Genomic DNA, 16987 nt, shown 5'->3' with positions numbered 1-16987 from the left:
GGGCTGCGACTGGGACCCGCGGCTTGCCAGACCCGACAGCGGCCGGGAGCTCAGATCCGGGCTCCATCCCATTCGGACGCTCATCACATCTCGCCAGAGCCCCAATCACGGATTGCGAACTCGGCGTGGTGCGGGGCTGCTGCCCGCCCGCTGCGATCTCGGTCCCGCTGACCCGGATCTCGGAGCAAGTACCCCGGAGCTTGGGGAGATGGGGCTGCAGGGGAGGCCAGGAGGACGGGGGACGCCGCAGCTGGGGACAACGTTCCGAAGTGCGAGAGGGAACCGGGAGGGTGCCAGCGCGCTGTGTGCCTGGCTGGTGGAGAGGGTCAGCGGAGTTGGGGTGCTTGGAGGGAGGAGGGGACCGTGGCCGAGCCCCGTCAGTGCACTGTTGGGCGCAGCGTCTGGGCTCCTCTTCCCACCGGGCTTCTCTGAGTCGCGTCCCCTGGATTGGGGAGCGCGAAAGGGGATTATCTGAGGCGCGCACCGTGCAGAGGGTGGAAACCCTGGTGCCTTGACTCCCGGGCAGGGAAACTAAGGCTCCGAAACCCGCGGAGAACTGGACCCTCCTCTCGATGTCTCTGCAGGGATAGGAAGGGGGACGCGTCGTTCCGGACTTTGGTGTCACGGTTGCACCTCTGTCCTTGTGCAAGCGGGAGTCTGAGCACCTCTCAGGAGGTTGGCTGGGGCAGAGAGTCGGGGAAGGGGGCCCCCGAGAAACAACAGTCCCCGCGCCCTTCTCCTTTCTTCACCCCACTCGCCCCGGGGCTTTGTTAGACCAGGGTCTCCCAAGGAGGAGAGCCTAGCTGGAGACTGAACCTTTAGCCTGCGGACCCCGCTCAGCGCCGGCCGCAGGCCTGCCCTCTTTGGTTCCCAGCCTCTGGCCCTGTTTCTCTGGCCTGGGAGACCCGCCTCCGCTCCCCAACCCCCGCTCTCATCCTCACTCTGTCTGCGCCTGCAGGCCCCTCCAGCCCCTCCTCCCGCTAACGTGGCTCTGGGACCCGGTCCCGGCCCAGACTCTGCTGCCCGCCCCTCTCGGAGCCCCAGATCCAGTGAGGGGGAGACACGTCGAGCCCCTGGCCCCGGGCCCATCTTATGCCAGGCTCTAAACACCTGGATTATCCTCGATGGGGGTTGGGTGGAAGGGAGAGTAGGTGCGGAACCAGGGGCAGAGGGTGGGAGAAATGTCTTGGAGAAGGGAATGCGCCTTCAGCCTGTTTCTCTCGAGGATCCTCACCGCGCCCCCCACCCCCTCTACCTCCTGTCTGCTCCCCCAGAGGAAGGTGGACTGGGGCGGGAGACCAGCCTGAGAGCTTCCTGCTATTGTCCCCAGCCCGGTCTCCCCTTCTCCATCCCTTCCCCAGCCTCCCCCTCCACCCGCCTTGACTCTGGTTGTGACTCTGGCTATGACCCTGGCCACTCCCCAGAGGTGGCCGTAGGGCCAGGAGGAGAGAGAAGGGCTGTTTTCTCTCCCAGCAAAGAGAAGACCTAGGAGGGGAAGAAAGGTTTGGCCAGGCCTCCCCCATTTGCTTCAGATGGGGGGTATGATGCCTTTCCCCAGGCCCCGGGTGGGATGGGAACTGCTCAGATGCTGCTCCTCCAAAAACCAATGTGGGAAGCCTTCTTAAAGACATATCATACAAGTCTAGGGGGCCAATGCGAAGGCCAACCAAGTGTTTTCAGAGGCTGGACTAATCCAGTCCAAGGCAGGGGGTGGGGTGCAGAGACACTGGGCAGGAGGGAGGCAGGACCTGCTCTCTTAGGGAAGAAGGAAGGGGCTGGGGATGTTTGCTATCGGAGCATTTTGCCTAGAAATGAAGAGCATGTAAATGAGATGCAAATTAGCCTCTATTGTCCCCAGCTAGGGCGCTTTCTCGGTGAAGCCTGCTGGATTCTGAGGGTTTTAATGTGGGAGTGGTCGTCATGCCCCACAAACTCTCCCTGTCACCCTTTTCCCCAAGACTGGTCCTTCAGTTCCAGGAGTTTCCAGCTAGGGGCCAGCCCCTCCCCCTGCCCTCACATCTTTGGGTTTGAAGCGGCCAGCACCTCTGTAATCTAGCTCACTGTCAACACCCCGCCCCACCCCACCTCACAACACACCCACACCTTTCCAGGGCCGCACGTCCCTTTCCCTAGCTTCAGTAGACTTCTCCTAAATTTTCACATTTACTTCTAAGGGATGTGGTAAGGAGGTCTAGCTAAGCCTCTTCCCTTCTGTCCCTTCTTCCATCAGGTCACAGGTTTCCTATCCCCCTCAAACCCCCACAGGAGTCACGACCCCAGGTGAGGAAAGAGCAGCAGCTCCTGAAGGCAGGGGATGGAAACTGGCCTGGTCTGGGAGCAGGAAGAGGGGTCTGGCTGTTCTCCCCACTTGCCAGAGGCCAAAGTTGTTTCCTGGGTGAAGATACCAGTTGCCCAGGGCAACTTGGAGGGGGGGGGAGCCGGAGGGGGAGGATAGGAGACAGGCTGGGTCCCTTTCTCTTCCCCTGGGAGCACCAGCATCCGGGGATGGGGGTGGGGTGGTTAGGGAGGCTTGGCCTTTCAGCACCAGAGGGTCGTTAGCTAGCTGACTGCTCTGCCCCTGGGGAGGGGGTCATCATTAGATGTTCCTACCCCTTCCCCTCCTCCAGCCCTCTTGGGACCCCATCTGACGTCAACCTCCCCACCAGTGACGCTGGACTGGGGGTGGGGTACACTTGGGTCCTGGCTCCAAGAGTGGATTTGGGGAGATGGAATGGGCTGGGCTTGGAAACCCAGGGTCTGTTCTTTAAGGGGACATGGTGGGATGAACAACTAAGGATTGGTGAGGGATAGCTGTCTATTCACAGAAAGGAAGGATTCTCACCCGACCTGGTTTCAGGAGCCACTCAGCCCCTCGCTTCAGTTTGAGGGGAGGGAGGGCAGGAAGCTGGAGTATACCTCCCACTGCGGGGGCCCAACCGGGGTCAGCTGGGGTGGGGTTGGCAGTGCCTGATGAGTGGGAAGGGCAGTCTCACCACGCTTTCACCATATCCATCTTTTCCTGGACTTTGGGCTACCATTGCCTGTGCCTGTCGTTGAATTATTTATATTTCCATTTTGAGGCAGCCTGAAGAGGGAAGGAAGGGAAAGAGGGACATACGTGTTGAGCCATTTCTCATCACCAGTATAGCCAGTTGCATCCCTGGCTCCTCATAGGCGTCTGCTCCTCCTCATCAAGTACTTGCACTGGTTCTTGGGAGCCAGGGAGGGAGCAGGGGGTTGGAGAGGCTGGGAGGGGGCACAGTGGTCGGGCAGACAGCTGCAGCCAGAGCTAAGTTTAGCCTCTGATCTGGCTCTGATGCAGATGCATTTTTGGCTAAGGCAGCCCCCCACCCCACCCCATACCCCTCCCTATCCAGCTTCTCCCTAGCAAAGAGAAGAGCCCTTGAGGCATGAACTTAGACTAAGACAACGACCCCTAGGCTTCCTGCCCCCACTCTGTCCTTCCCCAACCCTAGAGAGGGGATGGCTTCCTTGCAGCTGCCTCTTCCCCGGGCACAGCGCCTGAATGGCTCCCAGGGTGCCGTCCGGGTCTGTGAGGGAGGGTGAGGCAGACACGGTGCCCTCTTCCTCCTTCCAGTGCCAAGGAGTCACTATTTATAATTTTAAGGCTTCAGTGCCTAATTATAACTGAGAAGGGGTTAGTAAGAGGGGGGCCGGGAGGTGTCACCTACCGAATGTCCCAGGCCCGCTCAGAAGAAAGAAGAGGCCGTGTGAGGTTTGGAAGGGGAACGGGTGTGTCCTGTCCTTACCTGGGGTCATGCCTGCAGGTCTCACGCCAGCCAGTTTGGGCCAGTTGGAGAGAGAAAGGCCTGGAGTGACAGTGACAGCTGGCTGGGACCGAGGCAGTGCCAGAGAAAGGGTTGATTCCCCCGGCCCACAGGGTCCTCTAGGGTCAGACCAGGGGAGGAGCCCGCCTGAGCCAGGGGGGAAGGGATCTGGCCCCTTCCCCCACTTTTATCTGTCTCCTCTTTCAGGGCCGGCATATGGGTGAGGGGGCACCCCCTGGGGCCTGAGCTGCCCCGCACAGGATGCCCCGTGCCCCCCGCTTCATGCCCTTGCTGCTCCTGCTGCTCTCACTTCCCCATACCCAGGCTGCCTTCCCCCAGGACCCCCTCCCTCTGCTGACCTCTGACCTGCAAGGTGAGTGCCCTGGCCCGACACCCCGCTGGGTGAGCTCTGCACTCCAGACCCCTGTGTAGGAGGCCAGGGTACAGGAAGACACCCAGCAGGGGAAGCAGACAGGTAGAGGGAACGGGCGGGCGCGGGCGCTGCTGGCCCTGCTTCCTTCACTTGGAGGCAGTGCGGTCATTTGGTGGTTAAGAGCACGGACTCTCAGCCAGACCAAACCTTAGCAGGTTTGGATCCCTGCCCGACGACTCATTAGCCTCACAACCTTGGTTAGATTGTTTAACCTTCCTTTGCCTCAGTCTCCTCATCTGCAAAATGAAGAGAGCAAATAGCATTCTGCCTCAGAGTTATGTAGGGATTAAATGAGGCGCCGAGAACACAGTCTGGCACATGGTAAGTGCTGCCTGTGTGTTTGCTATTACTGTTAGGTATGCCACAAAGGTTCAGGGCTGGTTCAGTGGTTCCCCACACCTCTTCCCCCATCTCCACCATTTGCACCACAACTAAGCCTAGGTCCCACTGTGAGGGAAACCATACACCCACTTTTTTCTGAGAAGAACCTTGATCTATTTGCAGGTTCCTGTTATGGATGTAGAATTTGGAGTAATTTTAAGGACCAAGGGACTGCAGTTGGGTCCCTGGGAGTAAGTGTTGGGGGATAAGAATAGCAAACACTTGCATGTGCCAGATGCGGTTCTGAGCACCGTATAAACATTAAAGCATCTATGTCTGAACTCTGAGCTGCCTCTGGGCGCTGATGATCATGGTTGCCATGGTCAGGCCAGCAGACACGGAGGGTGGTCAACGGAGACAGTGACCTGGGACGGCTGAGGTGGCTTCTGAAGAGCTTTGAGGGGATGATACCAAAAGCTGGGAGAAATGGAGTAAGTGCTCCAGACAGGACAGTGTATGGCACGGGAACGAGAGGGGAGCGCTAGCCAGCCCTACAGCCCTTCCAAGAAGGAACTGTGTTCAGCTCTGGAGTAGGACAGACCTGGATCTGAATCCCAGTGCCTTCCACTTCCCAGCTAAATAAACTAGGCAAATTCCTTAATGGCTTTAAGCCTCAGACTCCTCATCTGTAAAGTGGGGCCAATATTAGTATAGTAAAACCTTGCGGCAAGATAAGCAAACATTATTTTTAATTTTAATTAAAAAAATGTTTATCTTTAGAGAGATGGAGAGACGGAGCGCGAGCAGGGGAGGGGCAGAGAAAGAGGGAGACACAGAATCCAAAGCAGGCTCCAGGCTCTGAGCTGTCAGCACAAAGACAGATGTGGGGCCTGAACTCACAAACCGTGGGGGATCATAACCTGAGCCAAAGTTGGATGCCTAACCGACTGAGCCACCCAGGTGCCCCTCTAATAAATTTTAACTTGATAAATGAGCGATGTCTTGTGATACAAATAGTATGTGATACTGAATATCACTTGATCACAACTGAGCCAATGGTTCTTGAAATTCACTTTAATATACGAGTGCTTTGGATTACAAGCATCATTCCAGAATGAATTATGCTTGCAAACCAAGTTTTACTGTATTTCCCTTATAGGGTTGTATTAAACAAGGCATCTAAAATGCCAACATGGTGGTTGGCCGAGGTTAAGTGCTCAGGGCTAGCATTATTTTATTAATAGCTGTATTAATAGTTTTTTTAATATCTCACAACTTGTCTTCCTCATCCACAATGTCCATGGCTGGATTTCATCTGGCTGGAAAGGGTATTGGGGGAGTGCATGGTGTCCTGGCTCAGCCTCAGCACCCACCTCTCTGTGTCTTCTAGGGACTTCCCCATTATCCTGGTTCCGGGGCCTGGAGGATGATGCTGTGGTTGCCGAACTTGGGCTGGACTTTCAGAGATTCCTAACCTTGAACCGGACCTTGCTAGTGGCTGCCCGGTAAACTGGCCGTGGCACTGTTGTGGGGCCGACATGCATGCTCCTGGGCAGACATGGGACCTGCATGGCCACTGCAGCACCTTGCAGGGGACACATGCAGGTGTACAAGCCATGGGACGTGGACATGCTTGGACCCAGAGCGCAAATGCCGAGGCATGGAGTAAGGGGGGGATAGCAGGAGGTCTGCGATGTTTGTCTCTGACCACTGAGCCTGAGCAGGGTGGCAGTAAGGAGCTCAGGTGGGGTGCCTTCGTTTGGCTCTGATCCCTCCTTACCTCTCCCTGCAGGGATCACGTTTTCTCCTTCGATCTTCAAGCCCAGGAGGCAGGGGAGGGGCTGGTGCCCAACAAGGTAAGAGGCATGTGGCAGGAGGTGCAGGCATGGAGATGAGGCCTGGAAAGGTCTGCTGGGGGTCCAGCGGGTGGGAGAAAGAATCCAAAAGGAGCCGTCATGTGAGGGGGCATCCAGCTTGCCCCATGATGTTCCCTCCCTTCTGTCTCTCCCTTCAGTATCTAACATGGCGGAGCCAAGACATGGAGAACTGTGTTGTGCGGGGAAAGCTGACGGTGAGGAGCGTGAGGAGCGGGGTGACAATTTCGAGGGGAGAATTTCCCGCCTCTCCAGGCTCTGTCCAGGACCACAGTAGTCCTCTGCTGTGCCCAGTTTTCCCGCCCACTTGCATCTGGGGTGGGGTGGGGGGGATGCAGGAAAGGGGATGAATAGTTTTTGCCTTCCTTCACAGAAGAGCTAGGCTCTAGCAGGCCAAAGAATCTGTCTGAGGTTGCAGGGTAGCAAATAGCTTGGCTGGGACTTTACCCCACATTGCTCTGACCGTCTCAGGGGAGGTGGCCTTACTTCCTGTGGCCCCCTGTCCCAGTCCTAGGGAGCCCTGTCGCTGACCTGGAATTTTGGCTTCTCTAGGACGAGTGCCACAACTATATTCGTGTTCTTGTTCCCTGGGACTCCCAGACACTCCTTGCCTGTGGAACGAACTCATTCAGCCCCGTGTGCCGCAGCTATGGGGTACAAAGGCGGAGGGAGGGGGTGTGGGGCAGGGAAGGGGTCATGATGGGAGTGGGAAGAGAACCCAAGGTGGGCAACCAGCGAGGGTAGGGGAACCGGAGTGTCCAGAATGCAAGGGTCCTGAAGGGGTTGGGGAGAGAGGCAAGGGGACGCGGGGAGGTGGGTGATGGAGCCAGACTCCGAGACCCTGATGGTTCCAAGAATCTGTTCCCTCTCCCTCCAGATAACTTCGCTGCAGCAGGAGGGTGAAGAGCTGAGTGGGCAGGCTCGATGCCCCTTTGATGCCACCCAGTCCAACGTGGCCATCTTTGCAGGTGTGCACCTGGGCACGTGAGAAGCGGGCCTGTGGCCGGAGGGGGCTACCACCTCAGCCCTTCTCCCAATTTGGTCTCTCCCTATGCTCCTGAGTGGAAGGTTGAGGTAGGGGGCAGGGCCAGGGTGAGTGAGGTAGGGGTGTAGGAGGCCCAAGAAGCGCCAGATCCCTGGGCCCTCCCCTGACTCCCCCCTACCCGCCCCTCCAGAGGGCAGCCTATACTCAGCCACAGCTGCGGATTTCCAGGCCAGTGATGCTGTGGTTTACAGAAGCCTTGGGCCTCAGCCCCCACTCCGCTCGGCCAAGTACGACTCCAAGTGGCTCAGAGGTCAGGGCGGGCCTGGGGGAGGGAGGCTGCTCTTGGGGAGGAGGTGCAGGGGGAGGACAGGGGGAGGTTCAGGGAGCAGGCAGAGGGTGGTGGTACTGGTACTGTGCCTGTGTGAAAGGCAGAAGGCTGTGTGGGGCCTGGAGTCTCTGAGCATGCTGTTTCCTGTCTCCGCCCCCTCAGAGCCACACTTCGTCCATGCCTTGGAGCACGGAGACCATGTCTACTTCTTCTTCCGAGAGGTCTCGGTGGAGGATGCTCGGCTGGGAAGGGTAAGGAGGTGGGCACCAGGGGTGGGTAGCTAGAGAGTTCTGCTGGATCCTGAGGAGCCAGTCAAGAGTCAGTGAAGAGCTCCTGGCCCTAATCTCCACCATATAGTCCCTTGGACTCTGAGCCCCAACTTGGAGTAGCTCCCAGCCCTCTGCCCCCACATCCTGCTGTGTCCCTCATCCTTGACCCCAACCGATCTACCATGCTATACCCTTCCTTTGCTGTGCCCCTAACATTGGTCTCTCGGTCCTCCAACACTCCAGATTCGTGTCCCCGCCACTGGCCCTGGGGCCCTCCCTGTTCTCCTAGTCCTGGCTCTCCCCCCCCCACCCAGGTACAGTTCTCCAGGGTGGCCCGAGTATGTAAACGTGACATGGGCGGCTCACCTCGGGCCTTGGACCGCCACTGGACATCCTTCCTGAAGCTGCGGCTCAACTGCTCTGTTCCTGGAGATTCTACCTTCTATTTTGACGTCTTACAGGCCTTAACTGGGCCTGTGAACTTGTATGGCCGCTCTGCTCTCTTTGGGGTCTTCACCACGCAGACCAATAGGTTAGTAGTAGACTAACCGACATGGCCCAATCTGTCCCTTGTCCCACCAGCGTCTGAGCCCCCCTCCCACAGCCTGCTGATGCCTTATAATGAGGGGAGACTCCATTCAAGGCCAGTTTACTATTCTGTTCATTTTTTTTTCTCCCAGCATGGCCCCCAGAGACTGTCTCACCCTCTCAGGCTCCACGTCCTAATATGGTGCATAAGGGCAGCTGCCGTGTCTCACCTGGGAGGGGCTGTGCTATCCCTCCCAACCCCCAGCCCACATCCTTTTCTGGCTCCTTCAGCATCCCTGGCTCTGCGGTCTGTGCCTTCTACCTGGATGATATCGAGCATGCGTTTGAGGGCAAGTTCAAGGAGCAGAGGAGTCTGGATGGGGCCTGGACACCTGTATCTGAAGACAGGGTTCCCTCCCCCAGGTACCCAGGATGGGGGTGGCTTTTGTGGGGGCAGAAGCAAGCAGTGTGTTCCCACATGGGATTATGAAGAGAGGGTCTATGGGATTAGGGGGAGGGGGCTCAGTGGGTTGGCATGGGACTGGAGAGCTGTGGAGAAAAGGAAGGCAGTAGTTGAATGTCTGTGTGAAGGGGTAGAGCAAAGGTTACCAATCATGTTTGGGAGCAGCTGGGGGGGTGGGGTACTTAACTAAACCCTGGGTCCCCGTCCTAACATGGCTCCTTTCCATGTGCCTACCAGGCCAGGATCCTGTGCAGGTGTAGGTGTGGCTGCCTTGTTCCCCTCTTCCAGAGATCTCCCTGACGACGTCCTGACCTTTATCAAGGCTCACCCACTGCTGGACCCGGCCGTGCCACCTGCTACCCATCAGCCTCTGCTCACCCTCACCAGCAGGTATGTGGCTAGACAAATGACAGCTACTGCCCAACTCCCCCCCCCCCCCCCCGCCACTCTCTGTCTCCGACCTCACAAGCTAAATCATATTGGTGGGAAGAAGAACCCATGAAAGTGGAAGGGAGAGCGAGAAGAAGAAAAAGTCTGGGCGGGAGGAAGCACCCGGAAGTGGGCACCAGGATACATGGGCCATCTTCCACTAGTCAGCTTGCCCTGACCCAAGGCCTATCCCTCCAGGGCTCTACTGACCCAGTTAGCTGTGGATGGTAGGGCTGGTCCCTACGGTAACACCACAGTCCTGTTCCTGGGCTCCGAAGATGGGACAGTGCTGAAGGTACTGCCCCCAGGGGGGCCATCAGGGGGCCCTGAGCCCATCCTGTTGGAAGAAATCAATGCCTACAGCCCTGCCAGGTGAGGCCTTCGTCTGGCAGTCCCTCCCAACCCCCCCCACCCCCCTTGCAGAGCAGGAATGGGAAGTGAGGTGGTGGATGGAGATGTGGGGGGATAGGGTGGGAACTCCCCAGAAGCTATAGGGTATAGGGATTTGGCAAGAAGCTGGGTGGTTTGGTAGGGCAGTCCTATGAGTTGTGTTCAGGGCTTGTGCACCTCCCCACCTTCTGTTCTTTACCCCCCCCCCCCCCGGAGACAGGAGCCTCACCTGCGCCATCTCTGATTCCTTCTGGCTCCATCCTAGGTGCAGTGGGAAGCGGGCGGCCCAAACGGCACGGCGGGTCATAGGGCTGGAGCTGGACACTGAAAGTCACAGGCTCTTTGTGGCTTTTTCTGGCTGCATCATCTACCTCCCTCTCAGTCGGTGTGCCCGGCACGGGGCCTGTCAGAGGTGAGAAGAGGCTGAGGGCAGGCCTGCCTGGGGAGGTTCCTTGAGCCGGAAGGAGCATGGGGACACAGGCATGGGGGGGTGGCAGAGAAATGCAGGGGAGGGTCAGGAGGGAGGGTTGCCTGGAGCATTCTGTAGGTATGCAGCAACCAGGGACTAGAATAGGAATCAGGGTAGGCAGGATGGGATCTGGGGCTGGGGCATGGGCTGTGATTAGAGGGGAGAGCCTCAGATGTCTCCGTCTCCCCCAGGAGCTGTCTGGCTTCTCAGGACCCATACTGTGGATGGCACAGCTCCAGAGGCTGTGTGGATATCAGGGGACCCGGTGGGTAAGTGAGGGGCCCCTGGACCTCCTGAGGAGAAAGCTCCCCACTACTAGGAGAGGGAGCTGAGGGCCGGGGCAGGGGCTGGGGGGCAAGATGGATAACTGCACTGAGACACCCCCATCCACCTCATTTCCTTCTAGGACTGATGTGGATCCGGCTGGGAACCAGGAATCCATGGAGCACAGTGACTGCCAAGGTAAATGGCCGGGGCAGGGGTGGCTGTACCCACAGCTGCACATGGCTCTGAAGGCCCTCAGTGACCATCCCGGGTGTGGGTTTCTGTCCTTCTGTAGCACACTCACCCCTTTCAGTTCTTCTAGAAGCTTCCCCTGCCCCTGTCTTCACCCTCCGTCTTCCTTCTTCATAGATGGAGCTACTGGGAGTCAATCTGGTACAGGGGATTCTGCTTATGGTGAGTCTGGCTATTCCAACTTCATCCCCCCTTGCCCGGCCCACACTCACCCGAGTCTGTGCTCCCTGGCAGCAGCAGACCAGCACCCCGGACCCACTGAGAGAGTCTCAAGGGTTAGCATCCTCCACACACCTGGCATATAGCTCAGTGCTTGGCATACAGTAGGGTGCTTAAATAAATAGTCTTTGAAAAAACTACATGAAAGAATGCCTGCATGGTGAGCCCTTCCCCATGCCCAGAAGAAAGGAGAGGCTGGAGTTCTGGACTTTGGGGTTCCAAAGGGGGTGGGTGGGGGTGGGGAGGACCCTCTGAATGGGTGTCAGAGGTGGAAAACAGGAGCCTCACTGGCTCTGACCTGGTCTCTGTCACCAGTGCTTCTGGGTCCTGGCCCTTCCCTTGAGACCCCCAGCCCCCTCAGTGATGCCCACCCCCGGCCCCAGTCTTCCACTATTGGAGCTCACACTCAGGGTAAGGGGGCTGGTTGGGAGGGACAGGAGTGAAGTGTGGGGCTGCTGATTCTTGAAGAACTCCAAGCCCCTCACTGACACGTTTGATGCTCACTAATGCCTGTCTGGTGCCCCCTCTCCCCAGAGCTGGGCATCTCCTACCCACCTCCTTCTGCACTGGCAGAGTTTGGCACCTGCTCTTGGCATGGCTCCAGGGGCCAGAGCTGGGTTGGGGACTCCCCAAGGCCCAAGCTCTAGCCTGTGTGTGAAGGCTGGTGTGATGGGCTGTGCGTTGAGGGGTCAGGGGAGGTCATTCTGAGGAGGGTCAGGCTGTGCTGGAGCGGAGGAGGCGAGCAGCAGCGGGAGCGAGGTGCAGCGCCCTCCCACACCCCCCTACCTCGGCTGAGCCTCCCTCCTCCCTCTCGGTCAGCAGGCGTGCGCCGGGACCTCCCCCCAGCCTCAGCCTCCCTCTCCGTCCCCATCCCACTCCTCCTGGCCTGTGCTGCCGCAGCCTTCGCTCTGGGCGCCTCGGTCTCTGGCCTCCTGGTCTCCTGCGCGTGCCGCCGAGCCCACCGACGTCGGAGCAAGGACGTCGAGACTCCGGGGCTCCCGCGCCCTCTCTCCCTTCGCAGCTTGGCCCGGCTACACGGTGCGGGCCCGGAGCCGCCGCAGTCCAAGGACGGAGACGGGGCGCAGCCGCCCCAGCTCTACACCACCTTCCTGCCTCCCCCCGAGGGCGTGGCCCCGCCGGAGCTGGCCTGCCTGCCCACGCCGGAGTCCACGCCCGAGCTGCCGGCCAAGCACCTCCGCCACGCCGGGGGCCCCTGGGAGTGGAACCAGAACGGGAACAATGCCAAGGAGGGCCAGGGCCGCGTGCGGGGCGGGAACGCGGCGGGCGGCCCCGCGCCCCGCGTGCTGGTGAGGCCGCCGCCGCCCGGCTGTCCCGGGCAGGCGGTGGAGGTCACCACCCTGGAAGAACTGCTGCGCTACCTGCACGGTCCGCAGCCACCCAGGAAGGGGGCCGAGCCCCTGGCCGCGGCCGCGTTTACCTCGCGGGCGCTCCCGCCGGAACCCAGCCCCACCCCCACCCTGTTCGCGGGCCCCAGCCTCCTGCCCCGGGAGTGTGGCCCGCCGTTGAGGCTGGACGTGCCCCCCGAGGGCAAGTGCGCGGCCCCCTCCACGCGGCCCGCCCTCTCCGCCCCCGCTCCCCGGCTAGGGGTCGGGGGCGGCCGCAGAACGCCCTTCCCCACGCATCGTGCCCCCCCGGCCCTGCTCACTCGGGTGCCCTCGGGGGGCCCCTCCAGGTACTGTGGGGGGCCCGGGAGACATCTTCTGTACCTGGGCCGGCCGGAGGGCTATCGGGGCCGCGCCCTAAAGAGGGTGGACGTCGAGAAGCCGCAGCTGCCCCCGAAGCCGCCCCTCGTCGCGCCCTCCCCCCCGCCGGCCATCCCCAACGGCAGCCATTTTCACTTTTAAAGGGAGCTGCGCTGCGTCCTCCAGTTGGGCCCCTGAGGCCCGCGCCTTCCAAGGCCAAGAGCATGGACGCGTCTCCAAGGACAGAACCCCTCCTTCTCTCCGCGTTCCACACCTCCAGCCTTTCTGGACTCTGAGAGTCTCCTGGGGTCTCAGCCCGCCTCGGGTTTATTTATTGACTGTCTTTCCCCCTGTCCTCGAGAGAGGAGTGGGAGGTGAGAAGCTCGCCCCCTCAGTGAGCCAGCTTTTCGGGGGGAACTGGCGCACTCCTACTTCCCCCTCCCTCAGCCAAGCTGCCTTAACTCGCCCCTACGGGCTTCCTCCATAGACTGAGCCGCGGGCGGGCCGCAGGAGGGATGGACGGACCGACGGGGCTGGGGCCGCGCGCGCGCTGTGTACGGAGTCCTCGGGCCTCCCGGGACGTGCCTCCTCCTACCGTGTAGGAGCCTCCGCTTCCCAATACAGCTTTTTGTCCCCGAGTCGTGCCTGACTTTCCTAGCGGAGGGTGCGGGGCGGGAACCGGTCCGCTCGCTAGGCGCCTCTGCCCCCGAATCTCTGCCTTTATCTTGGCCTCGCACTCTCCCGAGTAATTGGGATGGCTGCGGTCCCACCGGGGTTAATCAGGAAAGGTTTCCTGAAGGAGGCAAGCAAAGAAATGGTGTGTGGCGATGAGCCGGGGCCCAGGAGACCCACGGCCAAGCTTAGGTGGGGTGGGGAGTGCACCGGAGCACGTTCCTGGATCGAGGACGTTTTCCTAGCTTGTTCCATGGGGTGGGGGAGGGTACTTTTTGAGAAATAAAAGGAAGCTGCAGCGCAAGTGATTTACGTTTCACAACAAGAAATCTTGTCCTAAAGAATTTGGAGTCTGGGTCGCATGACCGGGAGGCTGCACAGAAGAGCAAAGGAGTCCGCGCTGTCGGAGGCAGGGGCTACCCTTGGCAGTTCCCTAAGGAGCAGTTAGTTTCCCTTCACAGAGCGGGAGGGAGTATCCAGAGCGTCTGTTCCCTTGCACGCATGCGTAGCCTCCTCTCGCGGAGGAGTCTCCGGCTGCACACCGTGTGCCGACGAGGTTCAGCTAGCGGATGCCCGTTCCGTTGTTCAGCTAGCGGATGCCCGTTCCGTTGTTCATCTAGCTGGGGCTGGCTGAAGATACCTGTCTGTTACCCCTCGGGCCAATGGGAGGGGCTGACAGGACCGTCTGTCCCGCCCACTACCTCGAGTCTAAGGGCTCTTAAAGCCTCTCGGGGGCGGTGGCTGCTTTTGCGGATTTACAAGTCCGGGGTTTTGCCGGCGCGTGGCCCGAGTATCCGCCCAGTTGGAGCCCTAGGCCGCCGTCCCACTGGCGCCGCCTGGAGGCCGGCCCAGGCCCTGCCGCTAAGGAAGCCTTGGCAGTCCATTGCCCTGTTTGCCGCGGAAGGGCCTTTGAAGGGAAACCGCTGAGAACAATTTGGTGAAGAACGGAGATTGTTTCTTGCTCCTCCCTTGACTACCTGTAATCCTGACAAGTCACAATTTTGCCCCAAACCTCAGTTTCCTCATCTGAAAAATGGGGTTGTTTGAGAGGCTCAAGTAATGATAATGTATGTAAAAATACTTTCAAAGGAGAAAACAGGGTACCTTTTGAGATGGTGATTCTTCCAAACTCATGCTTAGGCGTCCTAACTTTGCGATCTTCTAAGCAATCGGTTTCCCTTTATATCCTCACAGTCTTAATAGATTTTACCCTCAATGTTTTTTGAAAATTACCCTCTGAACTTTTCTCACACCTTGTTCTGCCATATTTGCTCTCTGCAGTCTACCCTCTGCTTGGAGCTTGTTCTCCCAGGTTGGAGAGGTCCTTTAGGTCTTAGTTTAACCCTCTTTGGATGCCTTACATAAACCAAGATGTTTGAAAACCGTTGCTAGTTTCCTAGATGGTGAAGGAGAGCAAGGGAGGAGCGGAGAATCTTTCCAAACACGACTTCACTATCCTCTTCAAACCAAGGTGTTAAAGCCAGGACAAAGAAAAATGTTAGGGCTGCATCCTTTCTCAGTCTTCTGTTCTGAGGGACAAGGCTCAAAATACTTCAGTGCTTGCTCTGAAGGTGGTCACAAGAAAGGGGTAAATGTCCCTCAAGTTTAAATATAGACTCAAAAGAGAGGTGCAAGAGAAGTTAATCCTGTGACTCTGTGCAGGCAGCAGCAATTTACAGGTTAAAGTCCTTGTTTCATTTTAATCATGAAGGGTGTTCATTTATTAACATTTACAAAGTATGACGGCTTCTCTAGCCTAAAGAGTGGACTAAACTGGATTCTCAGAACTTCTCAGGGCTAGCAAAAGCAACTATGTTGCACTGAGAATGAAAGTCTTGGACTCTGCCACTTTAATAGTTTTGTGTGTGACTTTGGCAATTCGATTAACCTCTCTGAGCCTCAATTTCTTTTGTAAAGGATGTATGGCAACAGGGAGGTTATAATAAAGCACCATATAAATACATAGGTTTAAATTAAGTGCTTTGTGGGAAAAGCCCCAAATAGATTACTACCAAGTATGCAATTCGTTAATACTCATGAAATACCTCACCCTGGTAAAGAGTAGTGAATAAACTAAGGGAATGAATTCAAACAACTTATTGACACTGACAACAGAGGGATAAACATGACCTCTTAATTTAAGGATACTTAAAGATAATGTTGATACACTTTTTTTTTTTTTTTTTAAACTAAGATATTAGTTTGGGATGCCTGGGTGTCTCAGTCTGTTGAGCATCTTTTTTTTTTTTATAAGTTTTTTAAAAGTTTATATTTGAGAGAGACAGTGTGTGAGCAGGGGAGGGGCAAAGACATGGAAACAGAATCCAAAGCAGGCTTCAGGCTCTGAGCTGTCAGCACAGAATCCATCACAGCGCCTGAACTCACAAGCCATGAGATCATGACCTGAGCTGAAGTTGGACGCTTAACCAACTGAGCCACCCAGGTGCCCTGAGCATCTGACTCGGGTCATGATCTCTCTGTTCATGGATTCGAGCCCTGGATCAGGTTCTACTGGCAGTGTAGAACCTGCTTGGGATTCTCTCTCTCAAAAATACATACATACATACATAAACAAACAGACTTTTAAAAATAAAATTAGGGGGGCACCTGGGTGGCCCAGTCAGTTAAGTGTCCCACTTCGGCTCAGGCCATGATCTCATGGTTCAGTTCATGACTTTGAGTCCCCAGTGGGGCTCTCTGCTGTCAGTGAGGAGCTGCTTGGGATCCTCTGTCTTCCTGTCTCTCTGCCCCTCCCCCACTCATATTCTTTCTCCCTATCTCTCAAAACGAAATAAACACTAAAAAATTAGAATTAAAAAAAAAAAAACAAAATTAGGATACTAGTTCAAACTTTGTCTTTAGAAAAAAACCAGTATGTGCCAGCAAGAGGATACAGTTGTCCCCCTGAGGGATTTCTACGCTGATTTCTCAGACGCATCCTGGGAGGTTATGGAGAAACCAGGGCCCCAGTGGGCAGAGTGCATCAGCTTGTGTAAGACTTTGGGGATCTGAAACACAGAAGGTTCTATAGTCACAAAGCTTGAAAAGCTGTTCAACATCTTGGGTACTTTGGGAACTAAGTCACAGGGGCCTGAGCTATTATTGTCTCTCAGATTTGTATCTCCTTGATGGCACTACCCCACACTTGGGAACCATACAGGTATGAGTCACTTTCTGCTACTTAATCCAGCAGACCCTTCAGAACGGTTAACTCATAAGAATTTAAGGTTGTATCCATGAGTTAGGTTGAAGTTCACGGATAAAATATGAAGCCTATGAATCCAAGGTTGCCTACCTCTACCACATATATTAAGGTCCCAACAGGAAATAAGACAACATACTCAAAATAACAAAGGACTGATTTTAAAGTGAGGGCAAGGGATAGGTCAGTAACTGAGGGTAGTAACAGCCTTGGGCCTGAAAGGATAAAGGGAGATAGTGGTTATTCGGAACTGGCAGGAGAGACTGCATTGAGAGGAGCGATGACCTTTAACCAAAGGGTACAGCTAGGCCCAGGGGGCCCCAATGAATGGAACCTGGGCAATCCATATACCGATCCAAGTTTTTTCTCTCCCTCTGATCTCCTGCCAGAGCAGGAAT

General features: G+C 57.0%; 1 protein-coding gene and 1 long non-coding RNA gene across 4 annotated transcripts; one reads left to right on the top strand and one right to left on the bottom strand.

The window, feature by feature from the left end:
* The first annotated feature begins 546 nt into the window (after nucleotides 1-546).
* SEMA6C (semaphorin 6C) lies at nucleotides 547-13578 on the top strand. 3 transcript variants are annotated; one of them, XM_032594379.1, is made up of 18 exons: nucleotides 547-4161; nucleotides 5933-6047; nucleotides 6335-6398; nucleotides 6557-6613; nucleotides 6969-7070; nucleotides 7294-7384; nucleotides 7592-7711; nucleotides 7892-7980; nucleotides 8313-8530; nucleotides 8818-8949; nucleotides 9227-9379; nucleotides 9617-9790; nucleotides 10074-10220; nucleotides 10469-10546; nucleotides 10684-10739; nucleotides 10911-10955; nucleotides 11328-11423; nucleotides 11832-13578. In XM_032594379.1, exons 1-18 carry the CDS (start codon nucleotides 4050-4052, stop codon nucleotides 12875-12877), a joined length of 2895 nt encoding a protein of 964 aa, XP_032450270.1. In that variant the 5' UTR covers nucleotides 547-4049; the 3' UTR covers nucleotides 12878-13578. The 3 variants fall into 3 exon arrangements, with proteins under 3 accessions (XP_032450270.1, XP_030179710.1, XP_032450269.1); XM_030323850.1 differs by lacking the exon at nucleotides 11328-11423 and having other exon boundaries at nucleotides 11835-13578; XM_032594378.1 differs by lacking the exons at nucleotides 547-4161; nucleotides 5933-6047; nucleotides 6335-6398; nucleotides 6557-6613; nucleotides 11328-11423 and having other exon boundaries at nucleotides 7004-7070; nucleotides 7592-7688; nucleotides 11835-13578.
* LOC115519959 lies at nucleotides 10151-11804 on the bottom strand. The gene is made up of 3 exons (XR_003970642.1): nucleotides 11568-11804; nucleotides 10846-10931; nucleotides 10151-10211 (listed from the first exon to the last, which is right to left on the bottom strand). It is a non-coding gene; the product is annotated as an uncharacterized LOC115519959 (long non-coding RNA).
* Nucleotides 13579-16987: the final 3409 nt, after the last annotated feature.

This window comes from Lynx canadensis, chromosome C1, assembly GCF_007474595.2.
Source record: "Lynx canadensis isolate LIC74 chromosome C1, mLynCan4.pri.v2, whole genome shotgun sequence".
NCBI lineage: Eukaryota > Metazoa > Chordata > Mammalia > Carnivora > Felidae > Lynx > Lynx canadensis.
This window is presented reverse-complemented; position numbering and strand designations above follow the sequence as displayed.

Excerpts from the sequence above, each read along its gene's own strand:
- SEMA6C (XM_032594379.1), top strand. The coding sequence starts at position 4,050 with ATGCCCCGTGCCCCCCGCTTCATGCCCTTGCTGCTCCTGCTGCTCTCA. Across the intron at positions 10,221-10,468 it reads CGGCACGGGGCCTGTCAGAG|GAGCTGTCTGGCTTCTCAGG; the intron begins GTGAGAAGAGGC and ends CGTCTCCCCCAG. Across the intron at positions 10,956-11,327 it reads TACAGGGGATTCTGCTTATG|TGCTTCTGGGTCCTGGCCCT; the intron begins GTGAGTCTGGCT and ends CTCTGTCACCAG.